Source organism: Triticum urartu, chromosome 4 (genome assembly GCF_003073215.2).
Source record: "Triticum urartu cultivar G1812 chromosome 4, Tu2.1, whole genome shotgun sequence".
Classification (NCBI taxonomy): Eukaryota; Viridiplantae; Streptophyta; class Magnoliopsida; order Poales; family Poaceae; genus Triticum; species Triticum urartu.
The window spans coordinates 15,206,811-15,224,138 of record NC_053025.1 but is presented as its reverse complement, the minus strand read 5'-3'; the positions used below and the strand labels follow the sequence as shown (position 1 = coordinate 15,224,138).

General features: G+C 45.2%; 1 protein-coding gene across 4 annotated transcripts; it reads right to left on the bottom strand.

The window, feature by feature from the left end:
• Nucleotides 1-14,688: 14,688 nt before the first annotated feature.
• On the bottom strand, nt 14,689-16,717 carry LOC125553419 (receptor-like serine/threonine-protein kinase SD1-8; the record flags this gene model as incomplete). 4 transcript variants are annotated; one of them, XM_048717206.1, is given in 7 exon segments in its annotated part: nt 14,689-15,038; nt 15,138-15,296; nt 15,465-15,597; nt 15,732-15,969; nt 16,056-16,269; nt 16,366-16,493; nt 16,598-16,717. In XM_048717206.1, coding segments are annotated over 7 exon segments (1,046 nt in total), but the record flags the coding sequence as incomplete, so codon positions are not given.
• Nucleotides 16,718-17,328: the final 611 nt, after the last annotated feature.

Below are 17,328 nucleotides of genomic sequence, written 5' to 3'. Positions count from 1 at the left end.
CCGGGGACGATCCGGTGGCGGCGGCAGAAGTAGTTCCAGCCCCGGCCAAGCACCATGTGCCCCTCGAAGTTCTAGACCTGCACCCAGAACATGCACCGCTTGTTCGCCGACAGTCTGACCACGTGCGGGAGCCGCTTGATGACCAGCCAGGTGTTCATCACCTCCACGAACTTGGGAGGGACGACGAGCATGGCGAGGTCCTCATTGTCCTTGATATGCTGGTAGAAGCGCAGCGGCTCCCTGGCCCCCTCCTCGTGGCCCTACCTCGGAGATCGTCCCCTAGAACGAGGCACGCTCATGAAGGCGATCCGGCCAGGTAGGTCCACCGTCCTGAGCCACCTATTCGTGGGGATGAAATCCTCGGCGCGCTCAGCTCCAGCCACCACCTGGGCTCCTCCTCCCGGCACATCCCAATCAGTCTTCAATATCTTGTCAGGTAAGATGACAAGTATTAGTGCACAAACTCTTTGCAAAATGGCACTGATCAGAGACATTTTCCCAAGAGCAAATTCCACTGATCAGTGCACAAACTCTTTGAGAAAATGCCACTTATCAATGGCACTTGCTGTTAGGAAAATGGCACTGATCAGTGGACTTGCCCAATAGCAAGCGCCATTGATAAGTGGCATTTTGCCCAACAGCAAGCGCCGTTGATAAGTGACATTTTCCTATGGGCATTTGCCTATGGGAAAATGCTACTTATCAATGACACTTGTTGTTGGGAAAATGCCACTGATCAGTGGCACTGATGAGTTGACTTGCTGTTGGGCAAGTCCACTGATCAGTGGCATCTGCTTTGCTGCAACTGGAACTCATCACTGCACTATCCTAACCACGGAAACATCTAAAAATAGCAACAACAAGTGCAATAGCACCCCTGTGCAGCCATGCAGATTTGGCACCATCCTAAAATTGTCCTACTACATGCACGTATAACATTCAACACAAACCCTAGCTTGAACATGTATGTTAGCAACATGAAACATAAACATGGTCCTAGATTGAACATGAACATGCCATCAGTCAACATGATTCTAGCATTCATCAGTCAACATGAACATGCCATCAGTATAACATTCATCAGTCAACATGAACATGATTCTAGCATTAACACAGCTACATCATGAACACAGATCATAGGACACACTAGCAGTAGCATAAGAAAATTATCCTAGCACACACAATGTACAAAACAAGAACAGATCAGTCCGATTGGATTCGATTGGGATCGCATCCAATCAAATCTGCAAGAATCCTATCTAATCCTATCGAATCCACTAACTACTAGCACATGCCTAAGAAATATACCCCTAATCTACATCTACGAGCAAGCATTGAGGGGGTTTGACTCACCGGAGCACGCGCAGCCGTGGCGAACCGAGGCCGGGGTGAAGACCCCGGCGGGAAGGAGAGAGGTGGCGGAGCAGAGGAGGAGCCGGCCTTGGCGATGGCCTGCGGCATCGACCCCGTGCTCACAACCACGCCGGAGGTCGAGGAGGATGGCCTGCCGACAGGAGAAAACCCTTGGACGGGGGTCAAGAAAACCCCCGTGCCCAATGGGGTCCCAAGAAGGGGAAGCTGATGGAAATATGCCCTAGAGGCAATAATAAAAGCATTATTATTATATTTCCTTGTTCATGATAATTGTCTTTATTCATGCTATAATTGTGTTATCCGGAAATCGTAATACATGTGTGAATAATAGACACCAACATGTCCCTAGTAAGCCTCTAGTTGACTAGCTCGTTGATCAATAGATAGTCATGGTTTCCTGACTATGGACATTGGATGTCATTGATAACGAGATCACATCATTAGGAGAATGATGTGATGGACAAGACCCAATCCTAAACATAGCATAAGATCGTATAGTTCGTTTGCTAGAGTTTTCCAATGTCAAGTATCTTTTCCTTAGACCATGAGATCGTGTAACTCCCAGATACCGTAGGAGTGCTTTGGGTGTGCCAAACGTCACAACATAACTGGGTGACTATAAAGGTATACTACGGGTATCTCCGAAAGTGTCTGTTGGGTTGACACGGATCAAGACTGGGATTTTTCACTCCATATGACGGAGAGGTATCACTGGGCCCACTCGGTAATGCATCATCATAATGAGCTCAAAGTGACCAAGTGTCTGGTCACAGGATCATGCGTTACGGTACGAGTAAAGTGACTTGCCGGTAATGAGATTGAACGAGGTATTGGGATACCGACGATCGAATCTCGGGCAAGTAACATACCGATTGACGAAGGGAATTGTATACGGGGTTGCTTGAATCCTCGACATCGTGGTTCATCCGATGAGATCATCGAGGAGCATGTGGGAGCCAACATGGGTATCCAGATCCCGCTGTTGGTTATTGATCGGAGAGCGATCTCGGTCATGTCTACATGTCTCCCGAACCCGTAGGGTCTACACACTTAAGGTTCGGTGACGCTAGGGTTGTAGGGATATGTATATGCAGTAACCCGAATGTTGTTCGGAGTCCCGGATGATATCCCGGACGTCACGAGGAGTTCCGAAATGGTCCAGAGGTAAAGAATTATATATAGGAAGTGCTATTTCGGGCATCGGGACAAGTTTCGGGGTCACCGGTATTGTACCGGGACCACCGGAAGGGTCCCGGGGGTCCACCGGGTGGGGCCACCTGCCCCGGGGGGCCACATGGGCTTTAGGGGGTGCGCCTTGGCCTATATGGGCCAAGGGCACCAGCCCCGAGAGGCCCATGCGCCTAGGGTTCAAGGAAGGGAAGAGTCCCAAAGGGGGAAGGCACCTCCTAGGTGCCTTGGGGAGGAGGGATTCCTCCCTTGGCCGCACCCCCCTAGGAGATTGGATCTCCTAGGGCCGGCGCCCCCCCTTGGACTCCCTATATATAGTGGGGAAAGGAGGGCCTCTCAGAACACGCCTTTGGTGCCTCCCTCTCCCTCTCCAACACATCCTCCTCCTCCATAGTGCTTAGCGAAGCCCTGCCGGAGTACTGCAGCTCCATCACCACCACGCCGTCGTGGTGCTGCTGGAGCCATCTTCCTCAACCTCTCCTTTCCCCTTGCTGGATCAAGAAGAAGGAGACGTTACGCTGACCGTACGTGTGTTGAACGCGGAGGTGCCGTCCGTTCAGCGCTAGGATTTTCGGTGATTTGGATCACATCGAGTACGACTTCCTCATCCCCGTTCTTTGAACGCTTCCGCGCGTGATCTACAAAGGTATGTAGATGCAATCCAATCACTCGTTGCTAGATGAACTCCTAGATGGATCTTGGTGAAACCGTAGGAAAATTTTTGTTTTCTGCAACGTTCCCCAACAGTGGCATCATGAGCTAGGTCTATGCGTAGTTCTCTTGCACGAGTAGAACACAATTCATTGTGGGCGTTGATGTTGTCAACTTTCTTGCCGCTACTAGTCTTATCTTGCTTCAACGGTATTGTGGGATGAAGCGGCCTGGACCAACCTTACACGTACGCTTACGTGAGACCGGTTCCACCGACAAACATGCACTAGTTGCATAAGGTGGCTGGCGGGTGTCTGTCTCTCCCACTTTAGTTGGAGCGGATTCGATGAAAAGGGTCCTTATGAAGGGTAAATAGAAGTTGACAAATCACGTTGTGGCTTTCACGTAGGTAAGAAAACGTTCTTGCTAGAACCCTACTTCAGCCACGTAAAACTTGCAACAACAATTAGAGGACGTCTAACTTGTTTTTGCAGCAAGTGCTTTGTGATATGATATGGCCAAAGTTGTGATGAATGATGAATGATATATATGTGATGTATGAGATGTTCATGCTATTGTAATAGGAATCACGACTTGCATGTCGATGAGTATGACAACTGGCAGGAGCCATAGGAGTTGTCTTTATTTTTTGTATGACCTGCGTGTCATTGAGAAACGCCATGTAAATTACTTTACTTTATTGCTAAACGCGTTAGCCATAGTAGTAGAAGTAATAGTTGGCGAGCAACTTCATGGAGACACGATGATGGAGATCATGATGATGGAGATCATGGTGTCATGCCGGTGACAAGATGATCATGGAGCTCCAAGATGGAGATCAAAGGAGCTATGTGATATTGGCCATATCATGTCACTATTATTATTTGATTGCATGTGATGTTTATCATGTTTTTGCATCTTGTTTGCTTAGAACAACGGTAGTAAATAAGATGATCCCTCATAATAATTTCAAGAAAGTGTTCCCCCTAACTGTGCACCATTGCGACAGTTTGTTGTTTCGAAGCACCACGTGATGATCGGGTGTGATAGATTCCAACGTTCACATACAACGGGTGTAAGACAGATTTACACATGCAAACACTTAGGTTGACTTGACGAGCCTAGCATGTACAGACATGGCCTTGGAACACAGAAGACCGAAAGGTCGAGCATGAGTCATATAGAAGATGCGATCAACATGAAGATGTTCACCGACGTTGACTAGTCCGTATCACGTGATGATCGGACACGGCCTAGTTAACTCGGATCATGTTATACTTAGATTACAGGAGGGATGTCTATCTAAGTGGGAGTTCATTGAATAATTTGATTAGATGGACTTAATTATCATGAACTTAGTCTAAAATATTTACAATATGTCTTGTAGATCAAATGGCCAACGTAGTCCTCAACTTCAACGCGTTCCTAGAGAAAACCAAGCTGAAAGACGATGGCAGCAACTACACGGACTGGGTCCGGAACCTGAGGATCATCCTCATAGCTGCCAAGAAAGATTATGTCCTACAAGCACCGCTGGGTGACGCACCTGTTCTCCCTACAGAACAATACATTATGAACGCTTGGCAGGCACGTACCGATGACTACTCCCTCGTTCAGTGCGGCATGCTTTACAGCTTAGAGCCGGGGCTCCAAAAGCGTTTTGAGAGACACGGAGCATATGAGATGTTCGAAGAGCTAAAAATGGTTTTCCAAGCTCATGCCCGGGTCGAGAGATATGAAGTCTCTGACAAGTTCTTCAGCTGTAAGATGGAGGAAAACAGTTCTGTCAGTGAGCACATACTCACTATATCTGGGTTGCATAACCGCTTGACTCAGCTGGGAGTTAATCTCCCGGATGACGCGGTCATTGACAGAATCCTTCAGTCGCTTCCACCGAGCTACTAGAGCTTTGTGATGAACTTCAATATGCAGGGGATGGAAAAGACCATTCCTGAAGTATTTGCAATGCTGAAATCAGTAGAGGTAGAAGTCAAGAAGGAACATCAAGTGTTGATGGTGAATAAAACCACTAAGTTCAAGAAAGGCAAGGGTAAGAAAACCTTCAAGAAAGACGGCAAGGGAGTTGCCGCGCAGTCTTGATTTAAGTTAAAACGAATCGTTATTTTGTATTTTACACAAAAGTCTCTGTCTTTTCTTGAAATCAACCCGCGGATCATATTTAAGTCAACCAAATGCTTTTTAAAATCATCCATATCTTTTAAACCGTAACTCCGATTTGAACATGTTATATATGAAATTTGATTAGAAAAATATGTAGAATATGAATATGAGATTATTTTTACCTGTTCGAAATATGCATGGTTGGCCTAGAGGTGTCTCGGTCATGTCTGCATGGTTTCCGAACCCGTAGGGTCTACACACTTAAGGTTCGATAACGCTAGGGTTATAAAGGAAGTTTGTATGTGGTTACCGAATGTTGTTCGGAGTCCCGGATGAGATCTCGGACGTCACGAGGAGTTCCGGAATGGTCCGGAGGTAAAGATTTATATATGGGAAGTCCTGTTTTGGTCACCGGAAGAGTTTCGGGGTTTATCGGTAACGTACCGGGACCACCGGGAGGGTCCCGAGGGTCCACCAAGTGGGGCCACATGCCCCGGAGGCTTGCATGGGCCAAGGGTGGTGAAGGACCAGCCCCTAAGTGGGCTGGTGCGCCTCCCACAAGGCCCAAGGCGCAGCAAAGGAGGAGAGAGGGGAAACCCTAGGCTTTGATGGGCCTAAGGCCCACCCTAGGGGGCGCCCCCTCTCTCCCCCTCTTGGCCGCCTCCCCTTTCCCATCTAGGGCTGCCGCCCCCCCTAGGGGTGGGAACCCTAGAGGGGGCGCACCCTCCTCCCTCTCCCCTATATATAGTGAGGCCTGGGGCTGCCCATGACACGCGATCTGATCTCTGCCTGATGGTGCAGCCCTCCCTCTCTTTCTCCTCATATCTCGCGGTGCTTGGCGAAGCCCTGCAGGATTGCCACGCTCCTCCATCACCACCACGCCGTTGTGCTGCTGCTGGATGGAGTCTTCCTCAACCTCTCCCTCTCTCCTTGCTGGATCAAGGCATGGGAGACGTCACCGGGCTGTACGTGTGTTGAACGCGGAGGTGCCGTCCGTTCGGCACTAGGATCATCGGTGATTTGGATCACGACGAGTACGACTCCATCAACTCCGTTCTCTTGAACGCTTCCGCTTAGCGATCTACAAGGGTATGTAGATGCACTCTTCTTCCCCTCGTTGCTAGATTACTCCATAGATTGATCTTGGTGATGCGTAGAAAATTTTGAATTTCTGCTACGTTACCCAACAGTGGCATCATGAGCTAGGTCTATGCGTAGTTTCTATGCACGAGTAGAACACAAAGTAGTTGTGGGCATTGATTTTGTTCAATATGCTTGCCGTTACTAGTCCAATCTTGATTCGGCGGCATCGTGGGATGAAGCGGCCCGGACCAACCTTACACGTATGCTTACGTGAGACCGGTTCCACCGACTGACATGCACTAGTTGCATTAGGTGGCTGGCGGGTGTCTGTCTCTCCTACTTTAGTCGGATCAGATTCGATGAAAAGGGTCCTTATGAAGGGTAAATAGCAATTGGCATATCACGTTGTGGTTTTTGCGTAGGTAAGAAACGTTCTTGCTAGAAACCCATAGCAGCCACGTAAAATATGCAAACAACAATTAGAGGACATCTAACTTGTTTTTGCAGGGTATGCTATGTGATGTGATATGGCCAAAGGATGTGATGAATGATATATGTGATGTATGAGATGATCATGTTCTTGTAATAGGAATCACGACTTGCATGTCAATGAGTATGACAACCGGCAGGAGCCATAGGAGTTGTCTTAATTTATTTATGACCTGCGTGTCAACATAAACGTCATGTAATTACTTTACTTTATTGCTAACCGTTAGCTGTAGAAGTAGAAGTAATAGTTGGCGAGACAACTTCATGAAGACACGATGATGGAGATCATGATGATGGAGATCATGGTGTCATGCCGGTGACGATGATGATCATGGAGCCCCGAAGATGGAGATCAAAAGGAGCAATATGATATTGGCCATATCATGTCACTATTTGATTGCATGTGATGTTTATCATGTTTATACATCTTATTTGCTTAGAACGACGGTAGTAAATAAGATGATCCCTCATTACAATTTCAAGAATGTGTTCTCCCCTAACTGTGCACCGGTGCTAAAGTTCGTCGTTTCGAAGCACCACGTGATGATCGGGTGTGATAGATCCTTACGTTCACATACAACGGGTGTAAGACAGTTTTACACATGCAAAACACTTAGGGTTAACTTGACGAGCCTAGCATGTACAGACATGGCCTCGGAACACAAGAGACCGAAAGGTCGAGCATGAGTTGTATGGTAGATACGATCAACATGAAGATGTTCACCGATGTTGACTAGTCCGTCTCACGTGATGATCGGACACGGCCTAGTTGACTCGGATCATGTAATCACTCAGATGACTAGAGGGATGTCTATCTGAGTGGGAGTTCATAAGATGAACTTAATTATCCTGAACATAGTCAAAAGGTCTTTGCAAATTATGTCGTAGCTTGCGCTTTAGTTCTACTGTTTAGATATGTTCCTAGAAAAAATTAGTTGAAAGTTGATAGTAGCAATTATGCAGACTAGGTCCGTAAACTGAGGATTGTCCTCATTGCTTCTTAGAAGGCTTATGTCCTTAATGCACCGCTCAGTGTGCTGAACCTTGAACGTTGTCTGTGGACGTTGCGAACATCTGACATACACATTTTGATAACTACGTGATAGTTCAGTTAAACGGTTTAGAATTGAGGCACCGAAAACGTTTTAAAACGTCGCGAAACATATGAGATGTTTTGAGGACTAAAATTGGGATTTCAGGCTCGTGCCCACGTCAAGAGGTATAAGACCTCCGACGATTTTCTTAGCCTACAAACTAAGGGAGAAGAGCTCAATTGTTGGGCTTGTGCTCAGATTGTCTGAGTACAACAATCGCTTGAATCGAGTGGGAGTTGATCTTCCAGATGAAATAGTGATGGTTCTCCGAAGTCAATTACCACCAAGCTGCTAGAGCTTCATGATGAACTATGATATATCAGGGACATATATGATGATCCTTGAGATATTCGCGATGTTTGACACCGCGAAAGTAGAAATCAAGAAGGAGCATCAATTGTTGATGGTTGGTGAAACCACTAGTTTCAAGAAGGGCAAGGGAACAAAGGGATACTTCATGAAACGGCAATTCAGCTGCTGCTCTAGTGAAGAAACCCAAGGTTGAACCCAAACCCGAGACTGAGTGCTTCTGTAATAAGGGGACCAGCCACTGGAGCAGAATTACCCTAGATACTTGGTAGATGAGAAGGCTGGCAAGGTTGATAGAAGTATATTGGATATACATTGTGTTAATGTGTACTTTACTAGTACTCCTAGTAGCACCAGGGTATTAGATACCGGTTCAGTTGCTAAGTGTTAGTAACTCGAAATAAAAGCTACGGAATAAACGGAGACTAGCTAAAGGTGAGCTGGCGATAAGTGTTGGAAGTTTTTCCCAAGCTTGATGTGATCAAGCATCGCACGCTCCCTCTACCATCGAGATAGGTGTTTGCGTTGAGCATAGACATGATTGGATTACGTCTATCGCAATACGGTTATTCATTTAAGGAGAATAATGGTTACTCTGTTTATTTGAATAATACCTTCAATGGTCTTACGCCTAAAATGAATGGTTATTTGAATCTCGATCGTAGTGATACACATGTTCATGCCAAAAGATATAAGGTAGTAATGATAGTACCACCTACTTGTGGCACTGCCACTTAAGTCATATCGGTATAAAACGCATGAAGAAGCTCCATGTTGATGGATCTTTGGGCTCACTCGTTTTTGAAAAGTTTGAGACATGCGAACCATGTCTATTGGTGTATATGCATGAAGAAACTCCATGCAGATGGATCGTTTGGACTCACTTGATTTTGAATCACTTGAGGCATGCAAATCATACCACATGGGCAAGATGACTGAAAGCCTCGTTTTCAGTAAAATGGAACTAGAAAGCAACTTGTTGGAAGTAATACATTTTGATGTGTGCAGTCCAATGAGTGCTGAGGCGTGTAGTGGATATCGTTATGTTCTTACTTCATAGATGATTTGAGTAGATGTTGAGTATATTTACTTGATGAATCACGAGTTGAATTATTGAAAGGTTCAAGTAATTTCAGGGTGAAGTTGAAAGATCGTCGTGACAAGAGGATAAAAGATCTATGATATGATCATAGAGGTGAATATCTGAATCACGAGTTTGGCACAGAATTAAGACATTGTGGAAATTGTTTCACAACTGATACAGCCTGGAACACCATAGTGTGATGGTGTGTCCGAACATCATAACTGCACCCTATTGGATATGATGCATACCATGATGTCTCTTATCGAATTACCACGATAGTTTATGGGTTAGGCATTAGAGACAACCACATTCACTTTAAATAGGGCACCACGTAATTCCGATGAGATGACACCGTATGAACTATGGTTTAGAGAAACCTAAGCTGTCATTTCTTAAAAGTTTGGGGCTGCTTATGTGAAAAAGTTTCAGGCTGATAAGCTCGAAGCCAAAGCGGATAAATGCATCTTCATAGGACACCCCAAAACAGTTGGGTATACCTCCTGTCTCAGATCCGAAAGCAATAAGGGATTGTTTCAAGAATCGGGTCCTTTCTCGAGGAAAAGTTTCTCTCGAAAGAATTGAGTGGGGGAATGGTGGAGACTTGATGAGGTTATTGAACCGTCTCTTCAACTAGTGTGTGGCAGGGCACAGGGAGTTGTTCCTGTGGCACCTACACCAATTGAAGTGGAAGCTTATGATAGTGATCATGAAACTTCAGATCAAGTCACTCCCAAACCTCGTGGGATGACAAGGATGCGCACTACTTCAGAGTGGTACGTGATCCTGTCTTGGAAGTCATGTTGCTAGACAATAATGAACCTACGAGCTATGGAGAAGCGGTGGTGGGCCTGGATTCCGATAAATGGCTCGAGGCCATAAAATCCGAGAGAGGATCCATGTATGAAAACAAAGTGTAGACTTTGGCAGAACAGCTCGATGGTCGTAAGGCTGTTGAGTGCAGATGGATTTTAAAAGGAAGACGGACAATGATGGTAAATGTCACCATTAAAGAAAGCTCGACTTGTCGTTAAGATGTTTTCCGACAAGTTCAAGGAGTTGACTACGATGAGACTTTCTCACTCGTAGTGATGCTAAGAGTCTGTTGGAATTACATTAGCAATTACTGCATTATTTATGAAATCTTGCAGATAGGATGTCAAAACATTGTTTCCTCGACATTTATCTTGAGGAAAGGTTGTATGTGATACAATCGGAAGGTTTTGTCAATCCTGAAAGATGCTAATAAGTATGCAAAGCTCCAGCAATCCTTCTAAGGACTGGAGTAAGCATCTCCGAGTTGGAATGTATGCTTTGATGAGATGATCAAAGATTTTGGGTGTATACAAAGTTTATGAGAAACTTGTATTTCCAAAGAAGTGAGTGGGAGCACTATAGAATTTCTGATAAGTATATGTTGTTGACATATTATTGATCAGAAATGACGTAGAATTTCTGGAAAGCATATAGGGTTATTTGGAAAGTGTTTTTCAATGGAAAGCCTGGATTAAGCTACTTGAACATTAAGCATCAAGATCTATAAGGATAGATCAAAACGCTTAATGGTACTTTCAAATGAGCACATACCTTGACGTGATCTTGAAGGTGTTCAAGTTGGATCAGTCAAAGAAGGAGTTCTTGCCTGAGTTGTAAGGTATGAAGTTAAGACTTAAAGCTCGACCACGGCAGAATAGAGAGAAAGGACGAAGGTCGTCCCCTATGCTTAAGACGTAGGCTCTACAGTATGCTATGCTGTGTACCGCACCTGAAGTGTGCCTTGCCATGAGTCAGTCAAGGGGTACAAGAGTGATCCAGGAATGGATCATAGTACAGCGGTCAAAGTTATCCTTAGTAACTAGTGGACTAAGGAATTTTCTCGGTTATGGAGGTGATAAAGAGTTCGACGTAAAGAGTTACGACGATGCAAGCTTAACACCTATCCGGATAGCTCTGAGTAGAGATACCGGATACGTATAATGGAGCAACAATTTAGAATAACTCCAAGTAGAACAGTTATTTGAAATGGCTTCAAATAGAGCGTGGTAGCTGCATCTAGGAGATGACATAAAGATTTGTAAAGCACACACGGATCTGAAAGGTTCAGACCCGTTGACTAAAACCTCTCTCACAAGCAACATGATCAAAACCAGAACTCATTGAGTGTTAATCACATAGTGATGTGAACTAGATTATTGACTTTAGTAAACTCTTTGGATGTTGGTTACATGGCGATGTGACCTGTGAGTGTTAATCACATGGCGATGTGAACTAGATTATTGACTCTAGTGCAAGTGGGAGACTGTTGGAAATATGCTCTAGAGGCAATAATAAATTAGTTATTATTATATTTCCTTGTTCATGATAATCGTTTATTATCCATGCTAGAATTGTATTGATAGGAAACTCAGATACATGTGTGGATACATAGACAACACCATGTCCCTAGTAAGCCTCTAGTTGACTAGCTCGTTGATCAATAGATGGTTACGGTTTCCTAACCATGGACATTGGATGTCATTGATAACGGGATCACATCATTGGGAGAATGATGTGATGGACAAGACCCAATCCTAAGCCTAGCACAAGATCATGTAGTTCGTATGCTAAAGCTTTTCTAATGTCAAGTATCATTTCCTTAGACCATGAGATTGTGCAACTCCCGGATACCGTAGGAGTGCTTTGGGTGTGCCAAACATCACAACGTAACTGGGTGGCTATAAAGGTACACTACAGGTATCTCCGAAAGTGTCTGTTGGGTTGGCACGAATCGAGACTGGGATTTGTCACTCCGTGTAAACGGAGAGGTATCTCTGGGCCCACTCGGTCAGACATCATCATAATGTGCACAATGTGATCAAGGAGTTGATCACGGGATGATGTGTTACGAAACGAGTAAAGAGACTTGCCGGTAACGAGATTGAACAAGGTAACGGGATACCGACGATCGAATCTCGGGCAAGTACAATACCGCTAGACAAAGGGAATTGTATACGGGATTGATTAAGTCCTTGACATCGTGGTTCATCCGATGAGATCATCGTGGAACATGTGGGAGCCAACATGGGTATCCAGATCCAGCTGTTGGTTATTGGCCGGAGAGGTGTCTCGGTCATGTCTGCATGGTTCCCGAACCCGTAGGGTCTACACACTTAAGGTTCGATAACGCTAGGGTTATAAAGGAAGTTTGTATGTGGTTACCGAATGTTGTTCGGAGTCCCGGATGAGATCCTGGACGTCACGAGGAGTTCCGGAATGGTCTGGAGGTAAAGATTTATATATGGGAAGTCCTGTTTTGGTCACCGGAAGAGTTTCCGGGTTTATCGGTAACGTACCGGGACCACCGGGAGGGTCCCGGGGGTCCACCAAGTGGGGCCACATGCCCCGGAGGCTTGCATGGGCCAAGGGTGGTGAGGGACCAGCCCCTAAGTGGGCTGGTGCGCCTCCCACAAGGCCCAAGGCGCAGCAAAGGAGGAGAGAGGGGAAACCCTAGGCTTTGATGGGCCTAAGGCCCACCCTAGGGGGCGCCCCCTCTCTCCCCCTCTTGGCCGCCTCCCCTTTCCCATCTAGGGCTGCCGCCCCCCTAGGGGTGGGAACCCTAGAGGGGGCGCACCCTCCTCCCTCTCCCCTATATATAGTGAGGCCTGGGGCTGCCCATGACACGCGATCTGATCTCTGCCTGATGGTGCAGCCCTCCCTCTCTTTCTCCTCATATCTCGCGGTGCTTGGCGAAGCCCTGCAGGATTGCCACGCTCCTCCATCACCACCACGCCGTTGTGCTGCTGCTGGATGGAGTCTTCCTCAACCTCTCCCTCTCTCCTTGCTGGATCAAGGCATGGGAGACGTCACCGGGCTGTACGTGTGTTGAACGCGGAGGTGCCGTCCGTTCGGCACTAGGATCATCGGTGATTTGGATCACGACGAGTACGACTCCATCAACCCCGTTCTCTTGAACGCTTCCGCTTAGCGATCTACAAGGGTATGTAGATGCACTCTTCTTCCCCTCGTTGCTAGATTACTCCATAGATTGATCTTGGTGATGCGTAGAAAATTTTGAATTTCTGCTACGTTACCCAACACTAAACACATCGAGATTAACATTCATTTTGTTCGCGAGAAGGTGGCTCTCGGACAGGTTTAGGTCCTTCACGTTCCTACTACAGCTCAATTTGCTGACATATTTTACAAAAGGCATGGCTACTACACAGTTTCAAAACATTCGATTTAGTCTCAACATCGTCGAGCCCCCCGTTGATCCCGTGGGGGATGTTAGACTATTACTTGGATCTCAACTTAATTAGGAGTCCTAGTTGTTTTGTAATAGCAGTCCTAGTCGTTTTGTAATAGCCTTAGTCGGTTGTACCCTCCTATCTTTACCTAATAATAAAGCAAATTGGGTTTCTTTCGTCCGTCATGGCATTTTTTTGAAAAGTCCTTCTGTTTCAGAGAATTCAACCCGCAGTCTTGTTTTAAGTTAAAACGAATCGTTATTTTGTATTTTACACAAAAGTCTCTGTCTTTTCTTGAAATCAACCCGCGGATCATATTTAAGTCAACCAAATGCTTTTTAAAATCATCCATATCTTTTAAACCGTAACTCCGATTTGAACATGTTATATATGAAATTTGATTAGAAAAATATGTAGAATATGAATATGAGATTATTTTTACCTGTTAATTATTTTTAAATATTATTTTGAAATATATTTGAGTCAAACAAAATGATTTTCTAAATTATCTGTATCTTTTAAACCGTAACTTCGATTTTAACATATTATATATGAAATTTTATTAGAAAAATGTGTGGAGTCTAAATATGATGTTAATTTTACCTGTTAAATATTTTTTAAATATTGTTATGAAAGCAAACTTATAATTTATAGCGCAAGATTCGTTTTTTTCATACCGGTAGCGATCCGGATTGCAAATAAACACCCAACTATAACCATATACAGAAAAGAGAACATCGATAACTACACATGCATACCTCTGAAAAATGTCGCAGGGGAAAACAACAGATTTCTCATCGCGAGAGTGAGAGAAAGCGAGCGAGAGGGAGAGGGAGGAGAGAGGGAGAGAGAGACGCCTTAGGATTAACCATATTCAACACACGTTTTTTGTTGTTTTGTGTGGACACCGAGGCCATCGCCGGCGAGGGTGAGAAGGAGGATAAGCGGCAACACAAATATGATGCCTCGCAAAAATAAAGGAGATGGACCTATTGTGGTCTTGAGTGATGATTGTTGAATTAAGAGTGTGTGTTATGTTTTCTCTCCCGTTGCAACGCACGGACTCTTTTGCTAGTATAATCTCATGTATGTGGCTGCAATTATCAATAAACATAGTTCTATTCAATCTTACAGAAGAGATCAACTTATAAGGTGGCCAGGCAGGTCTCATGTGATGTTGTGAAGTACTACAAACACAGGTTTAAAAAAAGTTACAAAGCCACATAACATTGAAATATATACACATAGCGTGTGTGCTCGCGTGAACTGCGACTTGTACAATCATTATGTTTTTGGTGTGCATGCACATTATGTTTTTGGTAAGAGTAACGTCTCCAATCTTTGGTTCTAGCTTGCCCAGTAGCCATCCTACCGACCTTCAAGGTTTGTGATGGTCAGCTCGGCGTTGCCGGATGTGTCCTCCTGCACGTTCAGAAGGTCCGTCAGAGAGCTCACAGGCATGCAAACCACCGGCCGAAGCGGCCGTCCCGGCACTTGTTGGTGCGACAACATGGATATTACGGCAACCATTTGCGGTCGTTGGGTCGGGCTCTCCTGAACGCACAGTAGCCCTATCTGGATGCACGTCGCGGCCTGCTCTAGCTCGGTCGGGCTACAACCGCCCCGCACGGCTGGGTCAAGGAGCTCGAGGCTCTTGTTTTCTTCAAATAGCCCCCATGCCTGCAAAAAGATTATTATGCTTGTCAATGCCATTGTGGGATTCAAACAAACGTGGTTGGGACTTTGGCCGTCTTGGCATGGTATTTTGAGTTCGGATGAAATTTATAAAATCACACAAAACTCACTTTTACTATTTTGTACAGTTGCAAGAGGCAATTGACTTCTTACATGAGCAATGAGGTTGAAACTTCGTTGGTTCCTCCTGCTACTAATGATCTCCAGCAACAGCACACCGAAGCTATACACGTCCTGCATGAACGATACCATGCCGTCCATCGCATACTCAGGTGACATGTAACCACTGCAGCCACACATGGGCATCATACAAAATCAGTTAAGGAACCCATCGTGGGTACACTAGAAAAGAAACAAAGAGTCGATGTAACTATAAATACTTGTCCACTGTTTGTGTTATATAAAGTTTGCAGTTCTTACTATGTCCCAACAATCCTTTCCGTGACCTGATGGTCGCCGATGCTGCTGAACAGCTTGGCGATTCCAAAATCCGATATCTTGGCCACCATCTCCCGGTCGAGGAGAACGTTGGCCGCCTTGAGATCTCGGTGGATCATCGTGTGCCTCGAGTCCTGGTGAAGGTAGAGAAGCCCTCTGGCAATGCCGAAGATGATGTCCATCCTAGTCTTCCAGCTCAAGGTGGCGTGTCTCCTTGGATCTGTTGGCGAATTCGCACAATTGTATTTCTCATCATAAATGGTAGTAACTGGTATACTGCAGCCAGTCAAGACATGTCATACGTACCAAAAATGAAGGTGTCCAAGCTCTTGTTGCTCATGTACTCGTAGACCAGTATCCTCTCAGAGTGGTGGATGCAGTAGCCGAGCAGGCGTACGAGGTTGCGGTGCTGTAGCTTGGCGATCAGGTTCACCTCGTTCCTGAACTCCTTCAGACCTTGCACTCTATTCCCTGCTGACAGCTTCTTCACTGCAACTTCTTGGCCATCTACCATTTGACCCTGATAAAGAAATCCAGTTAATCAATCCACATGTTGTCTATGCGAGCATAGGAAATTTTCAGTCTGATTTCACATGGGTTTTACAAGCATTATCACCTTGTATACAGTGCCGAAGCCACCACACCCTATTTCATTTTTGGCGCAGAATCCGTCGGTGGCGGCTTTAAGGGTTTCGAGATGGTACGCTGGACACTCGCCTCTCACGATGTGATCAAACTCGGTGACTGGAAAATGGAGCAAGAAGCCATAATACATGAGCAGTAGATCGAGCAAGTAGTAGTTTCAGGTTATCCTCTTGAAACGAATTCACCATGGACTCTTGACTCACTTTGCTTATTGCGCTGCCGGATCTTTCTCCAGATCAGGAGGCCAAGTGATAGCAGAAGCAATGCAAATGTTGTTATCACCGCGGCGACGACCATGACGAGCTTGTTGGTCTTGGTTGTCCCTGAATTAAGATGCAGGAGTAGTGTAAACGCGTGAAAATTGTGTACTCTTAAGCCATTGTACTAGTGTATGGTGCATCATAACGTGTGAGCTTAACATGTTTGTCTTGGTATAGGCTTGACAAGGTCCTTACCTCCAGGGACAGAAATATCAATATGTTAATGAACAAAAAGTCTGATTTCTTGACTTCAACCAAAAATTACAACATGATTTTTTTTGTTTAACTGGTGACTCAAAAAGTCTGATTTCATGACTTCAATTGAAAGTTACAGCATGAATTATTTTTGTCTAATTGGTATCTGAAGTCGCGCCAAAGGAGTTAGAATATCCCTACTCCGGCCAGTTCGTGGTGATGGTATTATCCATCGTTTCTGACCAAATGTATGTGAAATAAGTTGTGCCATCTTTATAGAAAGACCCCACTCCACTCCACTCCACATTTGCAGAAAACCCCTAAGTCTAACCCCACCTCATCCTGATAGATAATATAAATTGATGTAAAAAAAAAGATAATGTGAATGCCATGATTCTGGAACTCGAATCAACACTTACAAAATAACATTTTGTTCATGAACAAAAAAGCCAGATTTCATGATTTCAACCAATAGTTAT